The sequence below is a fragment of the Oryzias latipes genome, chromosome 13 (genome assembly GCF_053564925.1).
Source record: "Oryzias latipes strain Hd-rR chromosome 13, Olatipes_Hd-rR_3.1".
In the NCBI taxonomy this organism is placed as follows: Eukaryota; Metazoa; Chordata; class Actinopteri; order Beloniformes; family Adrianichthyidae; genus Oryzias; species Oryzias latipes.
The window spans coordinates 11,905,632-11,917,128 of NC_136249.1; the positions used below are offsets into that span (position 1 = coordinate 11,905,632).

Here is an 11,497-nt window from a genome sequence, read left to right on the forward strand (position 1 = left end):
TGTTATAAATAAATAATTTGGTTAAAACAGAGAAGGCGCTGTAAGGTCATTGCTACATAACTACTACTAAACAGGAAGCGCAGACGCAGAGCCAGGGCACGCTTTGCGCACGTGTCGTGAATGTAATCTTCCCTCCGCAAATCCGCATCTATTTTGTTTAGGTATCGCCGATATGGAGCAGCAAGAAGTCAAGGATAAACTTGAGACAGGGGACTGAAAAGGCAAACACGCACCGCCGCGGCTGCAGTATTTCTCCGCGTAATGAAGCGAGTGCGCATCAAGATCTCTCTTTCACTCTCTTTGTCTGGCCTCTTATTCTGTGTTCCAGCATTATTTAGTTGTGCAAATGCATTTATCATGATCATAAAATATGTAGATTATTTTAACTTTAAGAAATCTTGCATTTTTTTTTGCCAAAAATACTTTGGGATAAATTGAAATTTCGGGTTTGCTTCGAGCTCGGGTCTGCAGAACAAGTTAATTGGTCGGGCTCGGGCCGGGTTCGGCTTTAAAGCGGGCCTGGGTCGGGTCGGGCTGGATTTTTTTAGGCCGATCTTACCTCTATTGTGTGGGTGTTCATCGCTCATATTTTCTGTATGTTTATAAGCATCATCTCTGCCAGAGGCGATGCAATGTGAAGTGGTATTTCATAAATAAAGGTAGTTTACAGCAAGCCATCATTACAGGAGTGCAGTTACCAAATAATTAAAAAATCAACTCAGATTACACTTCAAAAATATAAACATCTACACTCACATACACAAACAGATGCAGCTAATAATTCCTCTTAAAAAATAAATACAAGTAGGTCTATAAAAAAAACACTTTTTGGTCTCCACCAATCAAAAAGTACGGATTGAAGCTCAAACACCACCAGATAATGTCAACTCTCATTATAGTAAACTGTAAATTAGTTTAGGAATATTTGGTAATGCATGCTGTGACATTTGTTATTTTCATTGTTCATTTCAATAATTTTATTGTTATGTTGTCATCCATTGGTTCTGTTAATCTTTGATTGTTGTGTCATGTATTCACAACCTGATGGTTATATATATTTTAGTGAAAAAAAAATATCGAACAAATCTGCCCGGGAAAACTGGCTCAGAGCATCTATCTCAACTTAACTCAAACTTTATTTATATAGCGCCTTTCATTTCAGTTAAAAACACAAAGCGCTTCACATAAAAGCAGATAAAACGGTCATAAAAACTGAAGATTGTTAAAAACAGCAAACAAAGGACAATCACACAAAGATGGGACCCCTCCCTCACCCCCCAACCCCCCAACCCACCCACCCACACCCCACCTACCCAGTTCCCCCCGTAGAACCCTGAACAGAACCAAAGAACTGCAGCTTAAAGAAGGTCTGGTAACCATATATCTATGCAGCTATATGGTTTCTTGTTTCCTTTGTTCGTTGTTGTTGGAGACATAACTTTAATAAATAGAATTCAGCTAGACTGTATGCGTGCAGGTCGATTATCTAAACATGTCCCAGTGTTTGTTTGTTTTTTGATAAAGCTTGAATAACCTCAGTTATCCGAAGAAAAAAAGTAGATGCTTGATAACGCAGTGCAATATTTTAAATACGTGGCTAAAGAACGGCTAGGTTACCACAGCAGCTGTGTGCCAAACACGTACAAATGTGTTTTCTGACAATAGTATCACAATCTTAAGGTGGTGCAGATGGTACTGATATGTTTTCTGTCTTAATGGGAAAAGAAAACATCCTGTGCCATTTGTGCTCTTGTGTATATAAAAAAATAAATGGCAAAGTGAAAACCTCAGCATATCAAATTTTTTTTAATCTTTTGTAAAGTTTTAATGTTGCGGTTGTTGAAATATCTGCCTTTAATTCATGGATTGGTTCTTGCAGGGGTGGGGTCAGCGAAGAAGAAAAGAAGAATGAAGAGGCTGCAAATAGAGACAGAGAGAGTGTCTTCCTGCTACCATGAGTAATGTGCACTCATAAAAGTCATCCAAGACAAAGTCATAAGTAAAGTCACATTATAGGGTTGAATTGTGTTTATCCAGAGCGAATGTCTTTCTATATTAAAACTTGATCTATCAACAAATGGTTGTTGTGCAGACAAACGAGCATATAAATGTAAGAATTGGAAAAAAATATATATATATTGCTGAAAAGCATAAAAGCTGTATTGATTCATGATTTGTCTTCTTTATTATGCTTTCCGTGCTCTGTGTTTGTATTAGTCATATAGGAGCAGAAGCTGTGAGATGCAAGCCGGTGGGTGAATTAAATGAAGGTATACACCAGTGGGACAGGAAGAGGATGAGGAGGGGAAGGGGAAGACAAATGGGGAATTTGCCCTTTGTCTCAGCCGGATTCTGCTCGAATCCCCTTAATGGAGTGTATGTGTAGTCTGTGAGACACAACTTTAAGGGCAGACGATCAGGGGCAGCTGGCTGTGGTGCCAATTTTACCTCCAGGGGTTTGGGAAAAACATTTTTCTTGGTCGATGCCAGTTTGTTTCTTAATAAGGCTTGGATGTCACCAGATCAGGTCATGCTGTCTCGACATGCATGCACTTCTAGGAGGCTCCTGCCGGTGACAAATTACGGTTGTAAGGCAGGGAAAGGCCCTGTAGTCGCTGCTGCCATGTCTAAAGATGCGTGTGCAGATAAAGAGGAGGAGAAACACCACATCCTGCATCTGGCTTGTTTGCGTCTCTGGTGTGCATGTTTTCCTCAGTCGGAGTTTGTGTTTTCCATTATTTCCCACAGTCAGTTCTAATCTATTATGGCCACCAATGTCCTCAACTGGGATCATAACCTAACATCTGTCTTGTTTTATCCAACTAATTCACATTTGACTATTAAACAAATGTAAACAAGTCAAAAGTCCCTTTTTAACTCATAATTAAACTCAAAACAAAACTGGAATTTAATCCAGTTTAACTAGCTCCAGTGTTCGTCGCTTCCGATGAGCAGTGGAGGAAAAGTCCAGGCTAATGTTCCAGTGTTGTGTGTGAGATTTCCTACAGCATTGGTAGGTAGTGGTGATAACCTGGTCAGGCCAGGCTCTGCTTAGCTCCCCATTGAGAATTGAGGAAAATCCCCAGATGGAAAAACACCTGGCCAGTGTAAACAAGACCAACATATTAATTCCATTATTATCTTATTCTTGAAAAAATATTAAACTAATTTTTCACAACAATATTGTGCATATTCATCAATAATAAACTTCATCTGATTAATCACACAAATTTCAACGCTTCCTTTGAAACAAGCTTCACAATAGCACTCATGTACACGATCAGAGTTCATTATCAGAGTACTCACAAGAAGAATTCATAAATAAATACAAGTTTTCAACTATTTTAAAGCTCACTAACAGACAGAGCATCAGTCACCAGTTAACGTTTGTGGCTAACCTTGATGCCTCCATGGTAATCAGTTGTAAATCAGTGGTGTTTTTTCCATGCATTGTTTTTGGAGACAAATACACCCAGCAAGTTGATGGTGACGTGTCAAGTTATTAAACGGAGATCGCAAGACTTCCCAAATGCAAGTGGGGTGGGGGGTTAGGGGGTATACCAAAGGAACAGTGCATATAAAATGTGTGGGTGACATCTGCGAAACAGCTTCTTCAGTTGGTTTTGTTGAGTGTCAGTGCCTATGTCCATCCCCTAACTTATTGACTGCAGGGATATAAGGGCCTTTTATTTGTCCAAACGTTAATCGCTTAAAGTCGACAGCAAAATCCCTGAAATGCACCAGCAATTACCACAAGACTGATTGATAGCACAGAGACAAAGTGAAACATATATAGAGTGAAGAGACAAGAGACGGGGAGAGATGAAAAGGTAGATCATTGTTACTGTGTCCTTCACTGAGTTTATCACTTAATGTTTAGGAGGGAGAAACAACAAAGACATAAATCTGATGGATCTCAAACTACTGGCTTAAGCTTAAACAACTCTACAGCTGTACCTCTTCATACAGCTAAGCACAAGAGGCGCACATGCATGAAGACAGGAAACAACCTGAGCACTGATATTCATTAGATTTAATTTTGTGCATTGTTGATGTTGTCAAGAAAGTAAATCTGTAACTATTGATCTTTAACTGCTCTAAATATCTCTAGTTTTCACTTGTACTGGAATTCATATTTTATGTTTTGTGCAAAAACTCAGTCCTATCCATTGTGTGTGTGTGTGTGTGTGTGTGTGTGTGTGTGTGTGTGTGTGTGTGTTTATTGATCATGTTGTTTTAGTTTTCAGCCATTTTCTAAATCCACACCAAGTAACCCTAGTGGCAAATGAAATACTCCCATCCTGCTAATGATTTAAATTAACATTGCACAATTGCCTTTGGCAACGGTGCACAGACCTGTGTGCGTTCTTTTCTTGAAATGTGTCCAAACCTAATAGAAAACCCCTTTAAAGTTGCTTTATGCATGCATTTATTTTTGGGGTTTAACGATTAGGTGACTCAATCAATTAATCAACTTGTTTTCCATTGATCCAACCAGATTGCTCTGCCTGAGGTAAGTTATTATTTGAATCGATCTATGGTATTACAAAATCATTTCCCAATTCTATTGATCGTGGGAAATAAGACACAGTAGGTTTATTTTACTATATCAAAACAAAAAAAAAAAAAAAAGGACCAAGTACATCTCAACTGACAACACACGTGTGATGGCAGCAAAATCTGATCAGTTCATCATTACAGTCCAATGTGTGGAAACACTTTGAATTTAAATTTAGATCCAGTCGTCTTACTTCTGGGTTCTAAAATCAGCTGTGAAAATAACTTGTAATTCATTAAAAAAACCTTTCTGTTGTGTGCCAAAGGTAATATATTGTCATATACATGAATACTTTTTATGTTAAATAAATATGTTAAATAAATAGTATATTTGTCCTTTAAACAGCAGTAGTATTATTGTAAAATGAGGAATACATATATGTACTTATCTTGTTTTCTTTCTTTACAGACTCCCTTTTTTCTACATTATCTTTATCCTTACAGCACATAGCGCCTCAGATAGCCCTTTTCCCTTTCTCACACTCCTGCTCCGATTCTCATCTCCATAGCTACTCCTGTGTGCAAAAGGCTTCTCCCTTCTTAAACATCCGCTCCCCCTTTACTCTGTTGCATTTCCCCTTTATTTCTTGCAATCATTCTACCGTCCTTCCATTCCCTGCAGTCCGGTGGCAGACTCGTGGTGCTCAGTTTTAGCCACCAGTGTCTATCGACAAATCGATACATCACTGTAATTGATTCTGTCGGGTCTCGTGGTGTTTAATAAGAGTCCCACCTTCTCATATCCTCTCTATCACACATGAGTGTTGGTGCAGTCCAGCTTAATGGCTAATGGAGGCATCCATGTGCAGTAGAAAGAGCTGGATGATACAGGTGCTAGTGGTGGTGGGGGCGGGCATCTGTGTGTTTGTGGGCTGTTGGAGCTAAAGATCCCTAGGGTTAATCATAGCAGTTCTCAAGGTGATAGAGTGGTCTACCTGTTTAATTAGAACAAGTATTGCTACACTGATGCACAACATGTGTCCTTGAAGGGAAATGTACATTTGACTCACAGCATGTTTGTGTGTGTGCTTGTTTACAGCACACTTGTATCATACAGTTGCAATTTGCCAAGGGGCACAAGTTTGGGTTATTAAAGAAAATACATGTTAGGAAAGCAAATTGTTTACATTGCATTAAATAAACATAAATTATTGGAGTCACACACATTTCTGACTCTAAAGAAAACTGTGTAATCCTTAATTCCTTTACCACTTACCTACTAGTTCTAGGGCCAATATACCATACCAGGCTAAAATGTAAAATTCATTCAAAAAAGCAAACTGTCTAACGTTTACATCATTTTGACAAAAAAGCCTTTTTTAATTTATGTAATTATGCAGGATGACTCGTTTGAGCCTTCAATAGAAAAAGCTGTCAAAAGATTGTCCTCACATGCAATCTTGTTTCAAGTACTTGCTAATGCCAACTGAGTTTTATATAATTGCTATAGCTATTAAAAAGAACTATGGCTGTTTTACTTTGACTAAAGTGCATTTTGTTATTTTTATTTAATTCTGGATTTTTCACATATTTTAAAAATGCTTGCATACATATTACTACATACATTGAATATTTTGCATTACTCAACAATTTAGGCAAAGGATTACACAACATACTTGAGTTGAATCTAGAATTTGTATCCTCGTGGGATTCCGTAGCTCATACTAAATGAGTATGCTTTACAACAATTACTTATTGTGGTTGCATGCAATCGCTTGACACAAGGCTGTTAAGTAAATATACAGAATTTTCTTTTTGAGTGTTCATTGCTAAAAGTGGAGGCTTTATAAAACTATTAAACAAGGCAATTGTTAACTAACCCACAAAGCAGGTTTAGTAAACTGTGTTAAGAAAATGAACAGGAAAACCAAATGCAATGAAAAAATCAGAAGCCCAAACACATTCTTTATTTGAAACTCTGCGGAAGTCTAACGAGAAGAAGAAATGTAAAGAGTATATATGTATGTTATTGTCCACTCTTTTTTTTTTTCTTTAGTTAATTTCCTTGAATTTTAAGGGTTTCCTTTTGATGTGGATAATAATGTTTCTGTCAATATCCTGTGCAACACTTACAAACACATTTTTTGAAGAAAAAAAAGCATGAATCCATTTTTTCCCATTATATTTTCTTTTGTTTTGGGACATTAACAGTTTAACATACTATTTGGCCCCCTTCGACTCAAACTGAGTCTCTTGCCACCTATGGTGTTTTTTGTGTCCTGATTGTTTATGGCCTTTATGAGTCTGTTGTCTTCTTTCCACTAGAGTGACCAACACTGCCATTTTGGTATGAGACTTCCAGGGAGATGATTGATGACTTGTTTGCTTCTGTTACCATATCAGTTTGTTCCATCCTAATAATTGAGCATATATTTATCGTATTGATGGGTCCTGCACATAAGAGACTGCTAAGACAGTTTTGCTGATGTTACATGAACTGAGGCTCCACCATAATTTGCTGAATACATTTAAGCTGTCTGTTTGATGGCAATATGACTAGTTTTTAAAATGTAAAAAATGCTAAGCGTATAAATAAAAAATGCTAAGCATATAAACAGAGCTTTGGCTAACAGGCTTTCCCTTTATTGACATTTCCATGATTGAAAAAATTGAACTCTAAAGACTATTACTTTTTCCATCCGTAAAAAATACATCCTTTTTGTTCATCCCTGCTACGTCTGAGTTTTCTTCCGGGTTCCAGCATCTGGGTCTGCTTCGTCATACATATCATGACAACTGTAAATGAGAACTGGACTGGGTTAGTGGGATGTCACCCATAAAAAAATGGTTTACTTCCTGCTACAGTGAATTTATGTAAATTCAGTTTGACATTTATTCACACTATGGACTTTGTCTTGTTGGAGCCAGATGTCATCAATATGGAGTAGTTGGTCCGAATCATTGTTTCTATGGCAAAATCTCTATCTAAGAGTATTTGTGTTGGAAGTCCACACTCCTACCAAAGCATGTTTTTGGACTGTGGGAGGAAACTGGAGTGCTCTGAGAAAACTCACATTAATGCGTGGAAGAACATGCAAACTCCACACAGGAGGGCCTTCTCATTGTGAAGTGAGAGGGCTTACTACTACAATAATAGAAGAATGAAACATGTATGTTTCTTCAAAATGTGAAGTAATAGAAAACAAATTAATTTAAAAACAATGAAATGTGTGTCACAAAAAATACCAAGGAATTTCGGTTATTTAACAGTTAAATGATTCTGAAAAATAATAATAAAAACATTCTGTTTAGCTTAGTGCGACCTTAGTAAAAACTGAGGTTGACAAAAACTAAAAACTGGTTACATTTTTAAATTTTTTCAAAAATGTAGCACTGAATTTGAGATCAATAGCAGGATGACTAAGAACAGCTATGTCAGAAAAAAAAGAGAGAGGCTGTTGTTCTTCTCAGCATAATTGCACCACAGTATGATGGTGGATAAAAACAACCAAAAGAAAAACACAGAAGTGATCTTCTACAACCAAACCAAAGGAGGTGTAGATACTGTGGATCAGATGGTTGGCAACTACACCTGCAAGTGCCAGATGCAGAGATGGTCCATGGTGCTGTGGTACGACATGATTGACATTGCCCCTCTGAAAGCCGACACATACATCTTGTTTGTGCACAGTTCATCAAACATGTAATAATTTGTATTTCATCTTGTAGCATGTTATATTTGAGTTATATGTTAAATATCGTTATATTTGAACTTAACTAGAATGTTTATATTTTTTGTTGGGGAATTATTTGCCAATTTATTATAATTCATTTAGCAAATCCTTTACAGCGTCTGGATGGCTGAGTTGGCTGCATGTAGGACTGGTACATAGGAAACCAGGGTTCAATTCTTTGGGGGCACGATGAATGAGGGGGCCCAAGGCTGCTTGGTGCAGGTCCCCAAACCCGATGAAATCCAGGGTTATGTCAGTGAATCAGTGAAAGCAGATTTGCACATTTGCTGAAAGGTGAACATTTGTTTAAAACAACACGGTGATATGATATAGTAATGCTAAATGTTTTATTTTTTTAAATAGTATTGTATTTAGTAAGGGTTGGTAATGAACATTAGTTAACTGCTGATATTTAAATTAAATTCTTAGTAACTGTAGACAAACCTAACACATAAGAACAGTATTTTGTTATATACATTTAATGCTTAACAATACACTAAAAAAACATTTGGGGCCCTTTTTGTTTTACCTGGTAAATGTAAATTACATTTGTTAAAGATGCTGGAGACCACTCCAAGTTTAAATGTTGGTAAAGAGAATGCTGCAGAGCCAGGATAGCTCTAGGGTGTTCACATTTTGGAGAAAAATGTACTTAAAAGGCCATCGAAATAGGAAACTTATTGTTATTACTGCAGTTAAACACAACCAAAGACAGAGTTGTGGCTGAATGCAAAACAAAAGAGAGCCTATGTAATTCACATTAGCTGCTGCATTCTAATGTGGGACAGCTGTGAGTGGAATCCAGTATGTGCAGGTGTGTGTGTGTCATTTGCACATACTCACATATGCACTGTTTAGACAGGCTAAACACACTTAAGGCTAAGCAGTAAGTAAGTTTCCCAGCCGCTGTCATTAAAGCTCCACATAAAAGCTTAAGCTGCTCTTATCCTTTCAAGGAAGAAAGGGAGAATGTCAGCACATAATTAAATTAGATGAAAGGAGGGGAATTAGAGACTTCTTCCTCTTTAAACATAAACGACTTAATCAGAACCTTGGGCAAAATAACAGACAGACGGCTACATGATCATGGGCAGGATAAACATCCCTTTCCTTGCTTTATCTACGTGGATGTATCGCTTCTCTTCATCTCGTCATCAGCTTTCTTACCTGCTATATGTGTCCTGCTGTCTGTTCCTTCACTCCTTTGAATCTTGCTTCCTTTGCTGTTCCTGCAAAATTATGCACAAGTTCAACCTTGTATTTTCTGAGTCATATCCCCTCCAACTTTTTCTTAGCTTTGTATCCTTACCTACTTATTTGAATTCCCCCTTTGCTCAAACGCACCCACAACCTCCACTCCCATCCGACTCTTAGCCTTGCCCTGAATTCACCGTCCACAGCAGATAAGGTTTCAAGAGTTTAAATCTGTTTGAGAATGATGTCTAGCCTCCATCTGGAGGGGATTTGCTTTCCATCATGCCTGACATTGATCTGTTGCATCATGTATACCCTCAGACGATGACAGTTTATTTTTGTATGATTCAAATAAACACTGTTTTAACTGTTGGCCATGATGCAAGCGACTGCATCAAAGAAAGAAAACACTCTGGCTGCCTTGTTAGAGTGAGTTTTATTTTAATGTAAAAAAAGAAAAAAAAGAAGTTCTTTTCTCAAATCAACAAAACATTTGAAATAAGATATTCCAATAAAGTTTTGGGAAAACAAAACAAATAAAGTACATTTTGAAGGTTTGCAACATTTGTTGTTAATGAGCCTAAATTCAACCACTTTTCTTGTTTTCTTTTAATAAGCCCTGAACATACTGCTCTAATTATATCATTGCAGCTGTAATTTATCACTACTTTAATTTAAGGAACCTCTGGAGATGTTTTGGAATTTTCAACACTTTTGTTTTATGTCACTTATTTCCATAGAAAGCGGTATATATATTTTCCAATTTAGAATCATCATGCCTAACCGTAACCCATAATCCTAGCCATAACCCTTTCTCTGGGTCCGTGTGGCCAAGAAAAAAGTTCAGCACCGGCCGCACGTATTTGGAAAATTATGTGCAAATAGTCACTTTCCTTATGGCGTTTCATTTCAACAATCTGCACGTGCTCGTATCAAATCAGTTCTGAGGCACAGCCAGTGCTGCTCGCTGGTGCAATGTAGCTTAAATTATAATGTAATTCGAAGTATTTTTCATGGATTTATCAAAGTTCTTTTTCATGTGTAATTTGATCAAACAGCAGGGTCTGGTACACACATTTGTTTCATCATTCCACACATTGTTCAAAAAGTGTCGATTTGGAACCAAATTATGTCACTTTTCACCATTTCTTTATCACTAAAGAGAAACGGGGCGGAGCTACTCAGCTCGGCACAAATGGCCACGCCCATGCAGAAGAGGTTTTGGAAACAGAGTGTCATGATGCGGACGTGAGTTCAGAATGACCCAGATGCTGGAACCCGGAAGGAGGCTAGGACTCAATGGTAAGTTTCAAGTGGTTTAATCTGAAATAGGTCTTGACAGGTTTATCTCTAGTCAAAGAGCTAAGGCTAGCTGGAGAAATCTTGAGGAGGAATTTCCTTGAGGGAGTTCTGCGGCGTGGGCGAGGCTTGAACCATGGCGAGGAGAGGCGGCTGGCTGGAGGTTTCTTGAGGCGGATAGACAGCAGCGTAGGAGGACAGCGACCAGGTGAGGATCCAATAGGTTTAAGTCCTGAGGCAGAGCGAGAAAAAAACACTATGAGCGTGAGGCAATGAGACGTGAGACATAAACATGAGCTGACCAGACTATGCACCATAGGAGGAACAACGAACTGGCACCGGCTGATGATCCAGGAGGAGCTTATGAAGGAAGGTGTAGATGAGGTGAGTGAATCCAGCTGGTCGCGTCCAACACAGGAAGGAGGGGGGAGGAGGGAGTAGCTGCCAGGCCATGACAGTACCCCCCCCTCAACGACCGCCACCAGGCGGTCCAGGGCGACGATCAGGATGGGCAGCATAGAAGTCGTCGATGAGGGTACGGTCCAGGACGAGCGAACGCGAGATCCACGAACGTTCCTCTGGACCATACCCCTCCCAATCCACCAAGAACTGGACCCCGCGACCCCGACGCCGAACGTCCAAGATCTTGGAGACAGTGAAGGCGGGGGCCCCATCGATGGTACGGGCGGGCGGCGGGGAAGCGGCCGGCGGGCACAAAGGGCTCTCGGAAACAGGCTTGATCTGTGACACATGGAATGTGGGGTGTATCTGCA

The 11,497-nt window shown here is 38.9% G+C and overlaps 1 protein-coding gene and 1 long non-coding RNA gene across 5 annotated transcripts in view; one reads left to right on the forward strand and one right to left on the reverse strand.

Moving 5' to 3' along the window:
* The window catches only part of zbbx (zinc finger, B-box domain containing), a 56,295-nt gene extending 54,272 nt beyond the window's left edge, over positions 1-2,023 (forward strand). For all 4 annotated transcript variants that reach the window (XM_020708420.3, XM_020708419.3, XM_078929621.1 and 1 more), the window contains one exon: positions 1,880-2,023. In XM_020708420.3, the coding sequence (XP_020564079.1) occupies positions 1,880-1,958 (79 nt within the window). In that variant the 3' untranslated portion in view covers positions 1,959-2,023. The remainder of the gene's footprint in view (positions 1-1,879) is intronic.
* Positions 1-9,972, reverse strand: part of LOC110016249 (uncharacterized) — a 75,229-nt gene extending 65,257 nt beyond the window's left edge. Inside the window, exons 1-2 of the long non-coding RNA XR_002291565.3 lie at positions 9,541-9,972; positions 9,399-9,460 (exon numbers count right to left, since the gene is read on the reverse strand). This is a non-coding gene — a long non-coding RNA (uncharacterized LOC110016249). The remainder of the gene's footprint in view (positions 1-9,398; positions 9,461-9,540) is intronic.
* Between the last annotated feature and the right edge of the window lie 1,525 nt (positions 9,973-11,497).